Source organism: Ursus maritimus, unplaced genomic scaffold (genome assembly GCF_017311325.1).
Source record: "Ursus maritimus isolate PB19 unplaced genomic scaffold, ASM1731132v1 scaffold_24, whole genome shotgun sequence".
In the NCBI taxonomy this organism is placed as follows: domain Eukaryota; kingdom Metazoa; phylum Chordata; class Mammalia; order Carnivora; family Ursidae; genus Ursus; species Ursus maritimus.
In genome coordinates, this window is record NW_024424897.1 from 431,173 (window position 1) to 450,973 (window position 19,801).

Sequence of the window (19,801 nt, forward strand, 5' to 3'; positions counted from 1 at the left end):
GAGAGTGGGGGTGACTGCTGAGGGATATGGGCTTCTTCTAGGGGTGATAAAATGTTCGGAAATTAGTGGTGATGGCTGCACAACTCTGTGATATACTAAAAACCAATTAAGTATATACATAAAAGGGTGAACTTTGTAGATCTTGGATACCAGTCTTTTATCTGTAGTGTATCCAAGATCTACAAAAAACTTCTCAAACTCAATACATGAGAAACAAATAATCAAACCAAAAAATGGGCAGAAGAGGGGCGCCTGGGTGGCTCAGTCGTTAAGCGTCTGCCTTTGGCTCAGGGCATGATCCCAGCATTCTGGGATCAAGCCCCACATCAGGCTCCTCCGCTGGGAGCCTGCTTCTTCCTCTCCCACTCCCCCTGCTTGTGTTACCTCTCTTGCTGGCTGTCTCTATCTCTGTCAAATAAATAAAATCTTAAAAAAAAAAAAAATGGGCAGAAGATATGAACAGACACTTTTCCCATGAAGACATACAAATGGCTAACAGACACATGAAAAAATGTTCAAAATCATTAGCTATCAGGGAAATTCAAATCAAAACCACATTGAGATACCACCTTACTCCAGTTAGAATGGCAAAAATTGACAAGGCAGGAAACAACAAATGTTGGAGAGGATGTGGTGAAAGGGGATCCCTCTTACATTGTTGGTGGGAATGCAAGTTGGTACAGCCACTTTGGAAAACAGTGTGGAGGTCCCTTAAAAAGTTAAAAATTGAGCTACCCTATGATCCAGCCATTGCACTGCTGGGTGTTTACCCCAAAGATACAGACGTAGTGAAGAGAAGGGCCATATGCACCCCAATGTTCATAGCAGCATTGTCCATAATAGCTAAATCATGGAAGGAGCCAATATGCCCTTCAACAGATGACTGGATTAAGAAGATGTGGCCCATATGTACAATGGAATATTACTCAGCTATCAGAAAGAACGAGTTCTCAACATTTGCTGCAACATGGACGGGAGTGTAGGAGATAATGCTAAGCGAAATAAGTCAAGCAGAGAAAGATAATTATCTTATGGTTTCACTCATTTATGGAACATAAGAAGTAGGAAGATCAGTAGAAGAAGAAAGGGAAGAAGGGGGGGTAAACAGAAGGGGGAATGAAACATGAGAGACTATGGACTCTGAGAAACAAACTGAGGGCCTCAGAGGGGAGGGGGGTGGGGGAATGGGATACGCCGGTGATGGGCATTAAGGAGGGCACGTATTGCATGGTGCACTGGGTGTTATACGCAACTAATGAATCATGGAACTTTACATCAAAAACTAGGGATGTACTGTATGGTGACTAACATAATAAAAAAGTATTATTAAAAAAAAAAAAAAGGGTGAACTCTATGGCGTGTAAGTTATACCTCACCACATGAGCACAAGCAGCTTTCATCCCAGAGCAAAACTCTGAACAGACCACTCAGGGCAAGTAAAGCATTCCCCGGAGACATCAGCACCCCAGATAAAGGAAAGGCTTCATTCTGCCATTTGGAACATCCCCCCATGCTCAATGTGGTGGAGAAATCAACCAACTCACCTGCTCGCAGAGAAAATCTGCCCACCCATTCACCACACTGCCTGACAGAATCCTCTCAGGAGAGGTTTAGCCGGAAACACTCCAACTTATAAAACAGAAGCAGAGGAGCCCTCATCTACATCCATTTGGTCTCAAATATGGGCAGAACCAGTAACATGAAAAGACCAAATTACACAGAAACGCTGATGCCAGAGGAAAGAGGTGAACTGGGGGAAGAGCAGAGAACAGCCACAACAGGACCAAGAGATTCAGAAAGATGGCACAGCCATTCCACAAGAATAGAGACCAGAAAAGCAGATTATTCCACATGCTTATCTCAGTAACCCTCACCACCACCACCCCAGATGCAGTAAAACGGAAATAAAGTGACACAAATCCACAGAGAAGAAAAAAAACAACAGTCAGCTGTGACTTGGAAACTGGACAACTGCAGGGAAAGCCACGGTAACTGGAGCAGCCCAGCAAGGAGTCAGAGCTGAGGGCCAGGAACAGCCCAGGGCAGGGCAGGGCACAGGGAGGGCTGAAAACAGGAGGAGTCCTCTAGGGTCTCCCAGGCACAGCCCGTTTTAGGCAGACCAGAGGTTTACCTCTCTAGAGTGGTGAACACCATAGCCATTAGCCACATTTGGGGTTTTTTTTTTAATTTAAGTCAAATAAAATTTTTAATTCAGTTCTTTAGTCATACTAGCCATATTTCAAGTGCTCAGCAATCCCATGTGGCTAGTGGTGACTTTATCAGACAGCACAGATCTAGAACATTCCGTCATCACACAAAGTGTTACTGGACAGAGATGCTCTGGAGAGAGTAAGTCCGAGAGGAAGCCAGGATGCAGCTAACAACAGCCATGCAATCAACGCCTGACCCAACAAGGAGTAGGCACTCCAGGCTAGGAGGCCCACAGCAGGACGCTCCCCAACAGGGCTCCAGGACCCAGCAGCCAGCCATGTGCTCCCCAGACACGAACATCCGACCCACAAGATGACTTTGAAAAATACCAAATCAAGGAAAAGAGAACTTAGCGTAGTAAAAACAATGGACAAAACAAATTCAAAAACATCTTCCATGTGCAAAACAAAGATCAAAAAACAAAACGATGTGGGAAAAGCTAAGCGACCCAGGGATCACTCCTGGAAACTTAACAACCAATTCACAGGAACACCAGAAAGAGAAAGCAGAAGTCGAGAAATGACCAATGACACACCAGAAGTTCCCTATGCCAAAGGATATCAGTCTTCAGGCTAAAATTGTCCAGCTAATGCCCAGCATAAGAGAAAAAGCAAAAAAAGGTCTCCTGAAAAAGAAACTTGGACTTGGTAACAGTGGATGAGGGAACCATGCCCTCCGTCTTCAGCCAGCCAAGCTATCAACCACATACGGAATGCATTTATTCTGCCTGAGACAGGTGAAAATTCAGAAAGCTTACCTTCTACAAAACCTGCTGGTTACCTGAAGGAAAAAAAACAGCACACACGACACCAGCCCACTTTTTAAAAGGCACATATGTGTATGCTAAAGCTAATCCCTAATGCCTCGTATGGTAACGTTTGAAGTTTCAACAGCCCTGTGGGGTGGGTAGTGCTAATAATCCCCATTTTACAGGTGAGGAAACTCAGGCCAGAGCAGCTGAGTGGTGGCACTGGGATGCAAATCCAGGCAGTCTGGCCTGGGGCTCATGCACCTAACCCCCACCCTGTGCTGCCTTTCAATTTAAGTGACTCTCGCTACCTTCCTCCTTCCTAAGTTCACTGCCAGGAGTGTTACTTTTGCAGACAGAGAAAAGAAAAAAAATTATCAGTATGAAACAGGTCAAAAATAAACAATGAGAAACAAAGAACCAAAAAGCCACTTCCCTTATGCTAAGAAAACCTAAGCCTGTCTCCATCTATAAACACGGATGACCATAGATCATATATTTACACAGCATCCTCAGACACTGAGGATTAAATGGTGACCCCCCCTCCCCCCCGTAAAGCACTCGGTTCTAACAAAATGTGCCTGGAAAACAAACAGATTAAAACACACACGATGAGGGTGCCTGGATGGCTCAGTTGGTTAACTGTCTACCTTTGGCTCACGTCAGGATCCCAGAGTCCTGGGATCGAGCCCCACATCGGGCTCCCTGCTCGACAGAGAGTCTGCTACTCCCTCTACCCCTCCCCCTGCTCGTGCTCTCTCTAATAAATAAATAAAATCTTTAAAAAATAAATAAAATAAAATAAAAAAGTAAAATACACAGGAGCAAAGAAGAGGCTCTTAAGTAACAGCAAGGAAGACAGAAGCTCAAATACATCTGCCCACAGCCTAGGGCAACATCTGGAACTCCTAGGACTATCACAGTCCACTAGCATTAACTGGCCTAACAAATAAGGCCAGGGCACTTCATCCCTATACCCTCTGCTGGCAAACACAAACACAAACACACACACACACACACACACACACACACACAGCATACACCAAGGCCTTTGTGATCATCTGTAACTGAAGGATCAAAACACAAATCATCAGCCTCTGTTCTTACCAAGGTGTGGATCCAACAGATGAGGCTGCTCCTGGTATCTGTCCATTATTACTAAAAAGAAAAACACAGAAATAACATCACTGAGGCAAATATGCACACAAGGCCCAGGAATCCTCACTTTCCCCCTGAGTGCTATTTCGAGGCTCTTAAGAGCACAGGCCACCTGGAGCAGCCCCCCACCACCCCCGCTGCCAGCCCCACGCACTCCGCTTCCTCAGCACACCTTCCTCTCCCCCCACCATCAATCAGACACAGACACCTTCCACTCCTTCACTCCTCCCTCTGCAGAGCATACTAGGCACTGAGACCTCCCGGGCCCCAACTCTTCAGAGCACACGCTCCTCCATCCCAGGCAGCCTGGTTTCTGCTCCTTGCAGCAGCTGGCGCTGCTCCTATCAGATGCAAAGACCACTCCACCTGGGGCAGATATTCTGTGCCACACACCTCCACACCTGCCAGCTTCCCTGGAATGGGAAGACAGGCTCTCCCTGGCCCCTGGATACCCCCCTCACCCCACAACAGTTCTGTGCACAAGATACTGGCTTGCTAACCCCAGTCCACAACCAAAGAAACAGACCCAGAAGGGCAATGAAGCACTTAGCCCAAATGGCAAGTGAGAATTAACCCCGGGTGTGTCAGCAAAGCACATGCTGTGTCCCGTCTGCCGCCACAGTGCCCCTCCCCTAAAGTCAGAGGGTCGTCACCCCAAACCTAGGAAGGCAAAACTCGGCGAGAATTTCCTCAGCAGAAAGGGCCCACAAAGATGGTTTTAATGAGTCACAAAACGCTTCCGATCCCACTCTGGGATCCGGGGGAGTCGCTCCCTCATCAGTCATTAGAGACAAGTGCCCAGGGCTCCGCCCGCCGCTGACTCTCCGGGGGCTGGAGTCGGAGAACGGACACTGGCCAGTAACTAGTCCCGCGCGCTCCCCGCCGGTCCCCTTGCAGGGCCCAGGGCGCCGGGGGTCATGTCCCCGGACTGCACGGCCATCTGCTCCCCCGCCCTCTCCGCGCCTTTGTCTGCGGCACGCGGGTTCGCGGCGACTCCTCCTCTCGCCGCCTCCCGGTCCACACAGCCGTCTCGGAGGAGCCGTGCTTCGCTGGCTCTCGCAACCCGGCGGGGCAGAACTGGAAGTCCCGGCCGCCCCGCGGAGGTTCACACCGGGGTCCCCACGCCCAACCCTCCGCACCCCTCCTCCAAAGCCAGGGAGAGGGAGCGCCCACCGCCCCTCCGCCGCCAGGTGAGGCCGCCCGCGCACGAGGGCACGGCTCCCACAGGTGCGCTCCAGGTGCAAGCTCTCGGGCAGAGCAGCAGGTCCAGCCCGACAGCATGCACACACGGCAACCGTGCCGGGGCCCCGCGCGCACCTCGGAACCGCTCCAAGGCGCCCTCCCGGGCCGCACGGTCGCCGAGCACCGTCCGCAGGCGGCCGAGCAGCGCGCGAGTCTCCGCGCTCTCGCCGAACACCTCGAGGGCGCCGCCGCGGGCCAGCGCCTCGTCCTCCGCCCCGTCCTCCGGCGCGCCCGTGGCCGGCTCCTCGCCCAGGGCCATCCTCGGCGTCCCAGACCGCGCCCGTGGACTCGAAGCCCGGCCACGCCCGAGTACGGGGACAGGGAACGCCGGCTGATGCAGGCTGAGGGACAACGGCTCGGGCAGAGGCGGCGGCTACCGACGCTGGCCCCGCCCCGCGACCTCCGACCTCGCGCCTCGGACCCGCTACGGAGCGCGCCGGCCGCCAAAATAATGAGCGCAGAGGCGGTACCGAGCCCTGTGGGGCGGGGCCCGGGTAAATGGAGCCTGGATCTGGCGAAGCCCGGGACGCGGGAGGGCGGAGCCTGCTGCGCGGACTGGGGGCGGGGCCATGGCGCCGGCGGGGTGGGCGGGGTCTGAGCTCGTGGGTGGAGCCCAGGTGGGGTGCGGAACTGCGCCCGTGGGGGGCAAGGCGGGGAGGGGCGGGGGAGCGGGAAGGGGTGTCTAAGCCTGTGGATAGGGCCGGAGGGGGACGGCCCTGAGCTCACGGGTGAGGTGGGGTGGGGACGGAGCCTGGGGGCGGGGCGGGGCGGGGGCGGGCGCGGGCCTGAGCCAGGGTAGGTGGGGCCCGCGCTGGGAGCGGAGTCGCGGCCGGAGTCCCGGGAGGAGACCCGGGCCCCGACCCCCTGCACGCTCGAGCTGCTGCGCCAGTCGCACCGCACATCCCACAAACATTGGTGCTGCGACGCTGGCAGCTTCTGGGTTGAAAGGTCACATGTCTGGAAGGGTGCGTCTGGGGTGGAGTTCTTTCTGGAAAGTCTGAACAGGCTCACCCGTCGCGGTGGGACCAGCCTCCTGACCGCGAGGCCCGCTGGGCAGTCGTACTCTCAGAAGAGAGAAATTTGGGCGCCGCTCCCACCGCGAAACGGGTAACTTTGCGGCGGGTAATGAAGGCGTGGCCACGTCTTCCGCCTCGCACGGTGGCCGGCCAGCGCCCCACAGACCCCGCCCCAGGGCCGCCTGCCCCGCCCCCCTTCAAGGATGTCAGCCCCGACGTCCCCAGCCAACCGGCCGACGCGGCCACCAGACCGCAGGGGGCACCCCACTGCCCGAGGCTCTCCCCCACCCTCAGCCTCTCGTAATCCAGCCGCAAACACCCGCCGGAAACTGGAGCGCGGAGCTGGCCGGGCAGTGGCCGCAGCCGCTGTCCGTCCCTCACTACGGGGAGCGCCTATCCTTCCATCTGCCGCACCTGGGCAGGGGTGGACTCGCAGCTCCACTCAGCGCAGAGATGCCGCTCAAGAGAGGAGACCCACCAACTGGTCTCCAGTTCTGCTTGAGACCGAGTCCACCGCGAGGTGTGACCCCAACTTCCACCGACACAAATCCCAGATCTGTGTGGATTTCTATAACCATTATCATGAAAATACCCCAATTCCCCCCAGATCACGATACATAATAAGCCTGTTGGAAAGCTGTCAGGTGCCCTGGGCCCTCTGCACATGAGCCCAACCGCGGGGGAGACAACTAACACAGTCTTTGGTCCCGAACCCCCGACTTTATTAGTCCGGTGCTGCCAGCCCTAGTTACCTGCCAAGCGGGGAGGCAGGGACGCAGGCCGGCTGTTACTTGAGGAGCTTCCTCATGGTGCCCAGGGAAGGGCTCCTGTACCCCTGCCCAAAGTGGTTCCAGTGGTTTAGGTAGTTAAAGAGCTGGTACAGCAGCAGTCGCCTGTCGAACCCTGGAGCCTTGGGGATCTTCCGGTGGTAGGCAGTGAAGAAGGATCTGGGAAACCCCCCAAACATCAAAGCAATTGCCAGTTCAAACTCAGAGTGTCCATAGAAGGAAGCTGGGTCATAAATCACGGGCCCCGAGTCGTCCTCAGCCACATTTCCCGACCAGAGATCCCCATGAAGAAGGGCAGGGACGATCTCTAGACCACAAAACAGATCCGGGATCTTCACCTAAGAAAAGTAATCATTGCACACAGAGTTACCATGGGACTATGAGCCACGGTCTCCTCGTCCAATACTTGGAAATAAGCAAAGACGACCTCATGTTTGTTCAGGGTCCAACCGCAGCCTGGTCTATGAAGCCCAGAGATAAGGATCCCCTGAGTCCAGGAGACTGCAGCGTTATCTCACTAATTCAGGTCTGCACGCTCCACAGCACTAATGACGTCCATACAGTAGGGACCTCAGTGGATGTGGCCCAGTAGAGTACGGGCCAAATAACCTGAGTGGAGGGTTTTCTTAGGCAACTTGGCAAACTTTCTCTACTCTCCTTTTATTTCAGCACATATACGCCCGCACCTCTTCTGTATACTACTGGTTACTTCATCAGTGAGCTAAATAAAATTTCTTTGCTGTATGTTCACCCTGGGTTGGCACGCAAATTCTGTTTTTAACATTTTGAGAGCTACATTTTCAAACTAGTCACTCTGGGGCATCTGCTGCCCACATCTCTAAGAGGTGAGACATTTGTGCTTTGGAAAAGAAACAAGAACGGGGTAACAGTGGGTCAGAAAGCAATAGTAAATGCCACCATTTATGAGTCAAGCACCTGCGTTTCACGTGAGCAAAGCTTGAGGTTAAGTACTTAGTGACCCAGCCAGTGAGAGTTGCACTCAGGGGCCAAGTATGTCCTCAGGTACCATCCCCTTCCCAGGTTCCCCAGGCCAATAGTCAGGCACTTATGTGTCCACACTCGAGCAGCTCTGCTCCAGGCTCCATCTCCCAGAGGACCCCACACAAATGTGGAGGCTCATAAAAGGACAGCCCCTGTCCCAAAGAGTAAGCTCCGCGCCCACCTGTAGCTGTGACCAGAGTTCCCGTGCCTCTCGGTCAGCATAGTCCTTCTCAATGAGGTCCAGCTGCGCTTGGAGACGGTGCCGGGCAAAGAAGGTCGGCCAGTCATCCTGCCACTCATTCACCTGCACGACGAGGAGATGGGACTGAGGCCGCAGCTGGTGCCCCCAAGACAGAGCTACCAATGGAAACTGCCCAAACCCTAGCACAACCGCTAACAGACACAACAACTAGTACAGCTAGCCAACAGAGCAGAGAGGACGGAGCCATTAAAAATAGTCCAAAAGCGGGCAGATAAACAGGAAAAAGGGAAACAAAGAACAGAGAAAACAAAGAGCAAGATGACAGATTCAGCCCTAACCATATCGATAAGCACATCACATGCAAAGGGTCTAAGCACCCCAGTTAAAAGACTTGATTCCAGGCTGTGTACAAAAAAATGCACTTTACATATAAAAACAGAAATAGGTTAAAGGGATAGAAAAGATACGCCATGCTAACACTAGTCAAAAGAAAGCTAGAATGGCTGTAGTAATGACAGCGGATTTCAGAGATAAGAATATCCTAAGAATAAAGAAAGTCATTTCACAACGGCGAGCGGGTCAATTGATGAATAGAGCATAATAACCCTCAATGTCTGTGCCATGATATATGGCAAATAGGCACATGAGTAGATGTTCCACGTCACCGGCCCTCAGTGGGCACCACAGCACACTCGCCAGCATGACTATAATTTTTAAAAATGGAAACTACCAAGAGCGGCCAGGACGTGGAGGAACTGGAACCCTCATCCACTGCTGGTAGGAATGTAAAATGGTACAACCACTTGGGGAAATATTTTTGCAGTTTCTTAAAAAGTTAGGGGCGCCTGGGCGGCTCTGCCAATTAAGCGTCCGACTCTTGATTTTGGCTCAGGTCACGATCTCAGCGTCGTGAGATTAAGCCCACGTCGGGCTCCACACTCAGCGGGGATTCTGCTCGAGTTTCTTTCCCTCTCCCTCTGTCCCTCCTCCCGCTCACTCTCTCTCACTCTAAAATAAGTAAATAAATAATTTTTTAAGTTAAATCCGAACCTACCATATGACCCAGCCATTTCCCTCCCAGGTATTTACTCAGGATAAGTGGGAGCATTTGTCTCCACAAACTCTTGTCCACAAAGGTTCATAGAGGCTTATTTGTGAAAGCAAAACCTGGAAAGTACTCGGATGCCCAGCAGCAGGTGAACGGGTAAACAGACTGTGCTCGTCCTACAAAGGGACGGACTGTAAGCACAAGCAACAGCAGAGATGAAGACCTCAAGATGCTGAAGCGGAGTGCGCGTAGCCAGAAAAGGGCACAGACCGTACGATTCCACTTGTGTTAAATTCTACGAAATACAAACTATCTGCAGTGACAGTGGTTGCTGGGGCAGGGAAGAGCAAGAGGACACTTGGGGGTGACAGACAGACTCGTCCCAACTGTGGTGACTGGTTCACGGGTATGTATGTCAATATGTCAAAACTTGCCAAATTGTACGCTTTAAATGTGCGGCTTATTTTGTGCCAATCATACCTCAATAGAATTTTTTTTAAAGATGCAAAGCTGATTTCATACAAAGTGTTACCTTGGCAAACCTTTCAGGGGAAGGACTCTCCAAAGAGCATGCCTCGCAGTGACCTGCAGACCCATGTCCCTGGTCAGTGCTCTCAGCATGGACTCCCTGTGCTGGGTGCTGTGGTCCCTCAGCCCAGGGTCCACCCCTTTAGTGCTGGGTGTGCCTCAAAAGCAGGTGGGGAGGCCGTCTCCCCAACAGCCTGAGGCACAGGGAGTGGCAGCCCCTCCTGCCCCATCTGTCTGCACAGTCTCCCAGTGTCCAAGGCTCCATCTTCCTTCTGGATGACCAGGTTATAAAAGACACGACTGAGTATCAGAAGCTAGATACCAGCACTGGCTAGCCCAGTCCCTCCTCCAGGACACAGGGACTGTGATCCTCTGACCCAGAAAAGGCAGGACTTTCCCTGAGCTGCCAAAGGCAGGGCCCCCAGAGTGCACTGCTGGTGGGACCCAGCCTTCACTTTGTCAGAGGGGCAAAGCAACGAGGGGCTTCAGGCCCACCCTCTGAAGCCAGACTGTGAGTCAAATCCTGGCCCTCCACTCACTAGCCACATGGCCTCAGGGCACCGCTTTGCTTCTCTGCACATCTGTTTCCTCATCTGTAAAATGAGTCCAATGACACCTGCCTCCTAAGGTTGCTATGGCAACTGGGGGACTGGTGTTGGATAAAGCCCTTAGAGATGTGCCCAGGGAGTGGCTGTGCACAAAATGCCAGTGGTCCCAAGGGGGCTTAGAAACCAGGTGTCTGAGAAGCCCGCAGCCACCACTCAGCGTCACCCCAACAATGGCTGCAAGCCCCTGAAGGCCCACGCATCCCTCCCAAGGAGCAGGACCCTCCTGGAACTTCCGGGCTTGTCCAGGCACTCCATGCAGGACCCTCTGTCCCAGCTCAAGGTGGACTAAGTGTCCACCCAGGTCCCTCACCCCTTCCTGGTCAGGTGCAGCTGAGCTAAATAGGTTCACTGATTCCGGAGTCTAGAGAGGCACCAAGGGCTGCCTGTGTTCCTAATGGACCAGCCCCATTCTTGTCGACTTCACAGATCGGGGTTTTGTGTGTGACTTCATTTCTTTGTTCTTGAAAAGTCACTGTGCAACGTCTTTGGAGAGCCCACAGCCCTAAACTAACATCTGAGGCAGGACACCAAGCCCCGTTCAGCACACTGGCCACCAGCTCCAGGCAGATGCATGACCCTGGGGGACCCGGCTTCAGCGGAGATTTACGGAGTCCTCACAAGTCTGGGAAACCACTGTGTGTAGAGCTTGAGGGACCCCAGATGCGAGGACTGCCCAGTGGCCGGGCTCCCTAAGTCTGGCTCACGCTTCATAAGGATCTTACTCCAAGTGCCATCCACCTGGGAGACTCGCCCTCCGCCCACACAGGAGAGACAGGGGGAGACAAAAGGTTATCTAGTATATGCTTCCATTTACACGAAATGCCTAGAATGGGCAAATCCGTAGAGACAGGAAGAGGTGAGTTGTTACCAGGGCTGGAGGCAGGGGAATGGGGAGTGACTGCTAAAGGTATGTGATTTCTTTTGGAGGTGAGGAAAATGTTCTGTAATTAGACAGTGGCAATGGGTGCACAACATAGGCAATATACTAAAAACCACTGAACTATACATGTTTTTCTGGGGTTTTTTTAAGTAGGCTCCATGCCTAGTGGAGCCCAATGCGGGGCCTGAACTCACGACCCTGAGATCAAGACCTGAGCTGAGATCAAGAGTCAGATGCTTAACCGACTGAGCCTCCCAGGTGTCGCTGTACACTTTGAAAAAAATGGAGTTTATGTCACGAGAATTACAAGACTTGACCCCTGACATCAAATGACCTCACCTCCACCCACTTCAGTGCCCTACATTCATCGCACGACCCACCACCCCCAGTAAGGCCTCTTCCCTCTGCTCTGATGGTCTTCCGCCTGCCTCACAGCTTCCCGCCTCCTCCGAGCTCAACTCCGTGAACTTCTGCCTCTGTTCTCCCATCCCAGGTATCACGGCTCACACTCTGAGCTCAGAAATCGGGCCGTCGTCCTGGTGCCCAGAGGACTGGCGCTCTGGCACCTACGAGGGATGGGGCGACCAGCACTGGGGCCCCGGGAGCAGTCATCAGCTCAGCAGGGACATCCTGACGCGGGCACTCACCTGAGGGATGAAGCCACAGCACGTCACCGTGTGGAAGCCAAACTTGGTCACATACTGGGGCTCGGCACCCTCAGCCCTCCGGCCTGTCAACAGAAAGAGCTGCTGTTTTTCTCTTCAAGGCCAGAGCGCAGCAGAGCGCCAGGACAGGCCTGGGCTGCACTGCTGGGACGTGGCCGGTCTGAGGGTGTATTACACATTATGCCGCGAGTCAGCACGGGGATCGGCAGGACCCTCCTGCCTCAGGCACACTGGCCAGCAGGGCTGGGCCTAAACGGCGTCGTGAGCCAGTCCTACCCACCTGTGGGCGCCACGAGACTTCTCACTTAACAATCTCACCTGCACGCCGCAGCGTAAAGGAAGACAGTATGCAATTCGACCTACCGTGAAAACACCACCGTGAGCACCAACCCAGGTAGACACACGGGGCCAAGGGCGCGCAGAAGCAGCGTGAACGTACCCACTGTGTTCTCCTCCGCCTTCGACTTATCCCTGAGCTTCTGGTTGTACAGGTGCAGGTCCGCCATCTGGTCTCCGAGTTTTGATGCCTGACTGAGGAAAGAGGAGAGGCCGCCGCTGCACCCAGGAAATCACCACAAGCAGCACAAATGCTCTGCATGGAGAAACGTTCTAAATACCTTACAAACTACTCTCCATGCTTTAAAAAGTGAAAAATGACCTGCAGGCCGTGACCCTTTCTGAAAAACAAAATAGTATAAAATCACCCAGTGGGAGTGGGCTGGTGGCCTTCAACACAAGCCCTGGAAGGTGCAGGGAAGTAAGGAGCAGAGGCTTAACAGCTAAGGAAAAACCAGCTCCGAAGTTCTGTAAAAACGAATGTAAATCACATATTAAAAAAAGACTGAGAGGATATTCACACACCATGTTGGCATTGGCCATTCTTTGCTGATGGAATTACAGGCGGCTTTACGTCTTCTGTACATGAATTCATGGTTTCCACCTTTTTTAAACATTGAATATACATAACTCTAACAATTAAATAAAAATTTAAGGACCTCCGATACTTACTAGGTCAACCTCACTCTGCCCAATTTGCACTAACGTGCCCTCTCCTTCTGGCTCTTCCCTCTGCCCGTGCTCTCTCTCTCAAATAAATAAATAATCTTTAAAAAATAATAATAATAATCCGGGGGTGGGGGTAGGATCCTGGCCCTGCTTCTGGTAACTGGATGGAGGCACACACGGGCAATCAGCAAGAGCCTGCTCCCTTTGTCTCTCTCAGTCTCCCTTCCCCTCCCTCTCTCTCTCTCTCTCTCTCTCTCTCTCTCACACACACACACACACACACACACTCACTCACTCAGGCACCCTCACCTGCTCAAGCTTCTCATCTTCAGATGCTCCATCACAAAGGCGGCCCCACCTCCAGGCAGGTCAATCACCTTGATGGGCCGAGGTACCCGCACCAGGCCTGTGGTCTGGAGGGCTTCCAGGCTCGCCATCTCTCCCTCAAACATCTGCCGGGCCTGCACCCAGAATACGGCCATGAGCTCCAACTCCCAACAGGGACCTCTGTTGCCCCGGACAGGAGCAACCACGTGGGATCCCCAGGACCTTCAGTCACTGAAAACTAGCTGGAGAGCAAGACATCAGCTCCTCAGAGAGTGGGGTGCAAAGTGGCCCCTTTCGGATGGGAAGAGGCTGCAAGGATGAGGCTGTACCTGGGACCTGGGGTGGGCAGGATGCTGATGCCTGTGCCCCAAGTGCTTTCTCTGAGAGGTGAGGAAGCACAGGTGCAGGGGCGGTGCTGGGGGTGCTGGGAAGGCCATGGGAGTGGTGAGCGTGCCTGGGGGGACAGTGGGGTACTGCAGGATGCTGCAGGGGGCCAGGGGGCCACAGGTGCCATGGGGAGCCATGGAGGTTGCGAGGTACCTTGGGGTGCTGCGGGGGTGCCAGGCGTGCCAGGAAATAGAGTGGGTGCCTCAGAGTGTGGGTTTGTGGAGGGTCTGGAGCTGGACCTGGGTCCCCTTCCAGGTTACCTGCCCACCTCACTGCCTCAAGCAATCACAGCACAGGGACGCATGGGGCCGCATGCCAAAGTGACTGGGACAAACGTCTGGGGCAAGGGAAGGCAGAGCAGGGAGGTCAGCAGGGCCTGGCTCGGGTCCAGGGCCTGTCCCCAGAGATAAGCACCCAGCAGCGCTTGGGGGTTGGGAAGAAGCCTCACACCCCACCCAGGAAGAAGACGGAACAGTCTCCACTGGGACCCAACAGCCGTCTTATTTCTAAAACATTTCCCACAAATACCCCAATTTTAAACTAGGTGAACTCTCACCCCAGGTACACTATTACTTGGTTAAAAGTGTGCTTATTAATAGGGCCTGTGAACACCTCTGGCTATGGAATTATTTCTCATGAGCCTGAAGCATCTACTTCCACACAGGCAAAGAATCCCATCCTTTAATTCAAAGTACTCCAGGGGAAAATGAGGCAAGGCATCCTCCAAACTGCCAGCCCACCCCTGGGATTGTGAAGCAAGGGGTGGCGAGTGTCAGTCAGGGAGCACCCAGCAATCCCCAGCAATCCCCGGCTGTGCTCCCAGGGCAAGCGAGCCCCCAAACATACAGGGGCAGAGAACACCTGGGCTTCAGACTGCCTGTGTCCTGAGGGCCTCACCTGTCATCTGCTCACCTACTGTGTGCCAGCACCCAGGATTTCAAGGGCAAATGGTGGGATCCCGGCCTGGGGGAGCATTCAGCGAGGAGGGTTCCAGAGCCTGCATGAACCCTGAACCCAAAACTGCTTCCAAGTAGGTGGGGCCTATTTTGAGGGATTTTGGTTCTGAAATGAAGTTCCCGGATGATTCCCTGTGCCAACAAAGCAGGGATGCTGGACCAGCCCCTCCCCCTCTCCACCCCAGGTGCGTAGTGCTGCGGGAGGACAGGGAGAAGCCTCTCTGGGAGTCCTTCAGCCCATAGCCAGCACCCCCCCCCAACTCCTACACAGGGGCCTGGCCCACAGGGAACGGGGGGCCTCTGGGGAGTCCCCCACCAGGTCATCCCCAGCACCCGGGGTGCACTTACCAAGACTACCTTTCTCCGTTTGTAAAGTGTTAATATTTCCCACACAGTATATTTAACAGCAAATTTTAAGCAGGCGTTACCCAGGTGCAAACAGGAGCACAGGCCTGTGAGTAGAGGGGCACGAGCCGGGCCCTTGTGGTCCCTCGGCCTTCTTCCCGCCTCTTCCCACCTGGTGAAATGGACCCACGGGCTGTGGAAGAGGGAGCCCAGGGCGGGGCCCGGGGGGGGGGGGTGGCAGACGCAGCCCAGGACTCCAAGCCTCCCTTCCCCCATGCTTGATGGGCGCAGAAATTAAGGCAGACGCAGGATTATATATCCTGCAGCTGACAAAAGCCCCTATCCCTTAGAAAATGCTTGAGTCCTGCCGGCCCCGCAGGTGCCAGCTCCGCGAGAGCCCGGCTGACTCCCGCCAGGGACGCCGGGCCGCACCCGCGCCCCCTCCACCCCCACCCCTTCCCCTCTCCAGCCTCCAGCTCAGGCCGCGGGGGCTTGTTGGGGGACCACCTGCGTCCGGCGGTTGACCTTGACGAACACGGGGCCCGCGTCCGTGTCGTAGGCGCGCCCCTCGCTGATGCAGCCGGCCCCGGGGCTCCCGAAGGCCCGCAGGGTCGCGGTGCGCAGCTCGGCGCGCAGCAGCTGCTCCATGGGGGCGGGGGACACGGGGGCCGGGGAGGGCCCGGGACCGCGCAGAGGCCGACCGGGGCGGAGTCCGCCGCTGCCGAGGCCGCTGACCGCCGGGGGAGGCGCCGGGTCTGCGCGGCCTGCGGGCTCCGGGCCGTCCGCCCCGATGCGCGCAGCGTCAGGTCCCCGCGCTCCCCGCCCGCGCGCGCCGCGGCGGACGGACGCAGCCGGAGGGCGAGGGCTGGAGGAGGGTTTCCGTAGGGGGACAGGGGTGGGGCGGTGCCCTCCACCTGTGTCCGCACGGGGTGCCCTGACAGTTTCGTGGTGGGGCCCACCCATGGGGCGCCCTGCCAGAACGTCCCTGCAGAGGCTCCACGAACCCTTGCTGGACCTCGGCCCGGGCCCCAGCAGGACTCAGGACACAGTTCAGGGTAGAGCCCGCTGTCCCTGGGACACAGGTCACCGGCCCAGCTAGGCTCACACTGTCCAGACAAGGCTGGGGGTCTGGACCACATCGTGCCTGGCCCCAGACCCTGCCCAGTGAAGCCCGCTGCGGGGGCTGGGCTTGTTCGTCAGGGCACTTGGTGGCCCTCAGAGATAGGGGCTGCTCCCGGGTTCTGATAGCAAGTGCCAACCCCGCCCAGAATGGGACCCCTGATAAGAGACCTGCTGCCCTCAAAGGGAACTTCAAAACACACACGCCTGGGTGGCTCAGTGGGTGAAGCATCCGCCTTCGGCTCAGGTCATGATCCCAGGGTCCTGGCATCGGGCTCCCTGCTCAGCGAGGAGGCTGCTTCTCCCTCTCCCTCTGCCTGCTGCTCGCCCTGCTTGTGCTCACTCTCTCTCTCTGTGTCAAATAAACAAATAAAATCTCAAAAAAATACACATGCCCATGTGCACACAGCCATGCACACACCTATGCACAAGGTCACTGCAGAACAGCAGGTGGGATGGGAGAGACTGTGTGGCCTTCTGTGGAAAAGGCATCTGCCCCTCCGTGTCTTCCTCCTCCTAGACTTTTTCTCTCAGCCTCGTGAAGCCCACCTTCCTATCGCATCTTGAGGAAGGATTCCCGACAGGTGGATTTGAGCTCCTGAACATCTGCAAATGTCTTTATTCTTGATTGACAGTTTGGCTGGGTATGGAATTTCAGGTTGGAAATGAGGTCCTGTTCCCTCATAAACAAGAAGGTCCTGCTCCATTACTTTCCAGCTCATTTGGTGTTGAGATGTTTGAGGCCACTTTGACTCTTCCTCTTTGTGTGGAAACTCTTCTCTCTCTGGAGGCTTTTAGGGTCCTCTTGGTGTCACCAGGACCTGACAATTTCCCAGGGAGGTGACTGGGTTGAGTTTCCTGCCACCCCCAAGGCAGGTCAGGTGAGCTGTTTCAAGATGGAAACTTGGTCCTTCTGCCCTGTGAAGTTGTCCTCAGCTCTTTATGAGTTCCTCCCTGCTTTCTCTATTCTCTTTTTCAGAATTACAAATATTTGCTCTAAAGTGGGTCCCAAAGCTGCCAGAGTTAGGCACCCATGACCCTCCAGGCACCATATGGGAGACGCTGGTCTTCACTGAGCCTCATCCCGGGCCATGGGCATGGTTTGCTCAGCAGGGTCTGAACGTGGCCGGTGGCAGCCGGGCAGTGGCACAGCATCTTACTGGTCCTGAAACCCAGGCACTTGGGGTCCCTTCCCAGACCCCCCAGCTCCCATCTGAGCCACCGAATCCTCAGTGTGAAGACCATGCCAAAGAGAGCACTGTCACTTTGCGAAAGGGTCCCACCCTCCTCTCAAAGCTGCATTTGAATTTGAGGTTTGGTCAGAAGCTCAGCTGGGAGATGTGATCAGGTACACCCAAGTGCCCCCTGAGCTGAGTCTCCTTTCTCCCCACAGCCAGCCTCCTGGTTCTCCTGGCTCCCCCAGAGCCAGAATTAAGGTTGCAAAGGTGCAGAAGACACCTCTCAGCCCCAGCTGGAATCCAGACTCAGAGAGCTGTGGTAGTTCTTGGAACTCAGAGTGGATCTGCGGGGTGGGACAGACTGAGATAATGATGGGGTCGTGTGCATACAAGGGACTCCGCTGCTTGATCACATCCCTCACTGTGACATGGAGTCCAGTGGCACCAAGAAGGAAAACAGCCCACGGCCGGGTGGGGCATCTGCAATGCTGCTCAGAAAAGGGGCCCCAGGAAGACAGCAGGGTGGGGGGTTGGAGTCCCAAGGCCCTGGCTGCACCCTCAGCCGGACACCGTCCCGGTGTCCCCGCTCGTCCATCACCCCGGCCTCTATCAGGAGTTTGCTGGGGCCATGCCCCTCAGGCAGATGACTGTTCTCAGAAAGGGAGGGGAATCCTGCCACCTCTCCGCAATTCGGATGCCTTGATCACTCTGATGGCTGTTTCTGCACACATTACAGTGTGTCTGCATACTTCTGCCCAAATCCACGCAGACTGGCTAGTCTCACCCAAGATGGCTTTGGAAGCCAGTTCCACGGGGAAGACAGAGAAGATGTCCCCCGCGAGTGGGGAACCGGGCACCAGATGCACTTACGGGCAGGCACTCGGACAGCCCGTGGGGGTCATCATCAGCCCCATATGAAAGAGGGGTCCAGAGCTCAGGTGACTCACCTAAGAGCCTCCTGTGCTGGTCCTCTGACTCCGAGTGCAGTGTGGTTCCCATCATGCCAGAGGTGGAGGGCTGAGAGGCTTCGAAGAGGGTCCTTCTAGTTCCAAACCCCTACACTGGGACCCGTCCCAGGGATATGCAAGTCTCCTGAGACTCAGCGTACCAATTGCTAATTTCACATCTGTTTGGAGCAAAGTGCTACCCTCTTCCAGGGGCTGGGTGCACTGCTCCCTGCAGCAACGGGAACTTCTTTCCAAACTTCTTTTCCTCCCTTATTTGGCTGTAATTCTGATTCCCTCTGAATCCCAAAGTGTGCCAAACACCATCCCATCACAGAGTCGCACCTGCCTCCAGACAGTGCAGGCGTCCCACCAGCACTGTCCTGCAGCAAACAGGAGGCCCCCTCGGCTGCCTGGACCCCCTGGCATGGGAGCTCTGCCCAGCAAGATGCAGCCCGTTCCAAACGCACAAGGAACGCCCACCCTGCTGTTTGGGGCAGCCCAGGGTCAGACCCTCTTCTACAGGAGTTCCCTCCCCGATCTCTGCCCTGCAGTTGGAGCCTAGACGAGATCTCAAAACCCAAGCCCTGGACATACACACTAGACTATGCTGGTTGTAGGATTTCCCTGCGCTTCAGCTAGACTTAAGGAGGGAAGGTGAGCAGGATGTGGGGACAAAGGGAGGTGAAAACCTGAGACATGGGAACTGCGGTAATGGCAAACTGAGGGGGTCACACAGCCCTGCACTCAGATCCCACACAGGCCAAAATCTGGGAGGGCTCAGCCCGCTGAGGCCCCCAGATACGAGCACTGGGCCTGAAACCGGTCGTGCGCACAGAGGGTGCAGTGAGGTCTCTGACCCTGAGGGCACTGGAGTCCTGTTTCAGGTGGAGACACCAAGGTTTCGGGGCCACTCTCATCAGAAGGACACGCTAAGCTCTGGGGTGGGAAGGTAAAGCTCGTTTTCTGAGGACTTCCTTCCGTGGCCAGGTGGTACTCTGGCAGGGGCAGACCATGAGGCATTTGGGTACAGTACAACCGCCCCAGAGGTGACCCCCTCCCCCGCCTCTGGCAGCTCTTGGGGTGCTCGCAGCTGCCCTGAAGGGCTCAAACGTCTCGCAGCCAAGGGGTCGAGGAGCTGAATCCAGAGCTCAACCTGTGTGTCTAGCCAAATCTTCCTGATATTCCAGAGGCCAGCAGGCCACCCTGCAAGGACAGGAGGCAGGCTGCCGCCAGGACGCCATCCCCCAGCCGCCCTCTAAGTATGGCTCTAAATCGGAATTCATCCCGTTTCCCAGTCAGCCCAGACACCCAGAAAACAGTGTGATTTCTGTACTGGGATGACATGTGCAGAGAGGGGCTTTCGCGAACACTGCAACCCACCAGCAGCTCTGGGCAGGTTCCTGGGCCTCTGGGTTTGCAGGTTATGCCATCTTGACCACTC

General features: G+C 55.1%; 2 protein-coding genes across 4 annotated transcripts in view; both read right to left on the reverse strand.

Moving 5' to 3' along the window:
* TBCD (tubulin folding cofactor D) overlaps positions 1-5,639 on the reverse strand; it is a 159,810-nt gene extending 154,171 nt beyond the window's left edge. Inside the window, exons 1-2 of one of the 2 annotated variants that reach the window (XM_040639916.1) lie at positions 5,435-5,637; positions 4,067-4,117 (exon numbers count right to left, since the gene is read on the reverse strand). In XM_040639916.1, the coding sequence (XP_040495850.1) occupies positions 4,067-4,117; positions 5,435-5,618 (235 nt within the window). In that variant the 5' untranslated portion in view covers positions 5,619-5,637. Of the gene's footprint in view, positions 1-4,066; positions 4,118-5,434 lie in introns of both variants that reach the window. The other variant, XM_040639915.1, reaches the window with a different exon arrangement.
* A 1,436-nt stretch (positions 5,640-7,075) lies between these two features.
* FN3K (fructosamine 3 kinase) lies at positions 7,076-15,779 on the reverse strand. 2 transcript variants are annotated; one of them, XM_040639924.1, is made up of 6 exons: positions 15,624-15,779; positions 13,411-13,562; positions 12,536-12,627; positions 12,079-12,161; positions 8,347-8,469; positions 7,076-7,501 (listed from the first exon to the last, which is right to left on the reverse strand). In XM_040639924.1, exons 1-6 carry the CDS (start codon positions 15,762-15,764, stop codon positions 7,163-7,165), a joined length of 930 nt encoding a protein of 309 aa, XP_040495858.1. In that variant the 5' UTR covers positions 15,765-15,779; the 3' UTR covers positions 7,076-7,162. The 2 variants fall into 2 exon arrangements, with proteins under 2 accessions (XP_040495858.1, XP_040495859.1); XM_040639925.1 differs by lacking the exon at positions 15,624-15,779 and adding an exon at positions 14,713-15,076.
* Between the last annotated feature and the right edge of the window lie 4,022 nt (positions 15,780-19,801).

Bases quoted from the DNA above. Each gene is read 5' to 3' on its own strand.
- FN3K (XM_040639924.1), bottom strand. From the start codon at position 15,764: ATGGAGCAGCTGCTGCGCGCCGAGCTGCGCACCGCGACCCTGCGGGCC. The intron at 13,563-15,623 runs GTGGTCCCCCAA...TTCTGGGTGCAG, and splicing joins AGGTCAACCGCCGGACGCAG to GCCCGGCAGATGTTTGAGGG. The intron at 8,470-12,078 runs GTGAGTGCCCGC...CTCGTCGTGCAG, and splicing joins GCTGTGGCTTCATCCCTCAG to GTGAATGAGTGGCAGGATGA.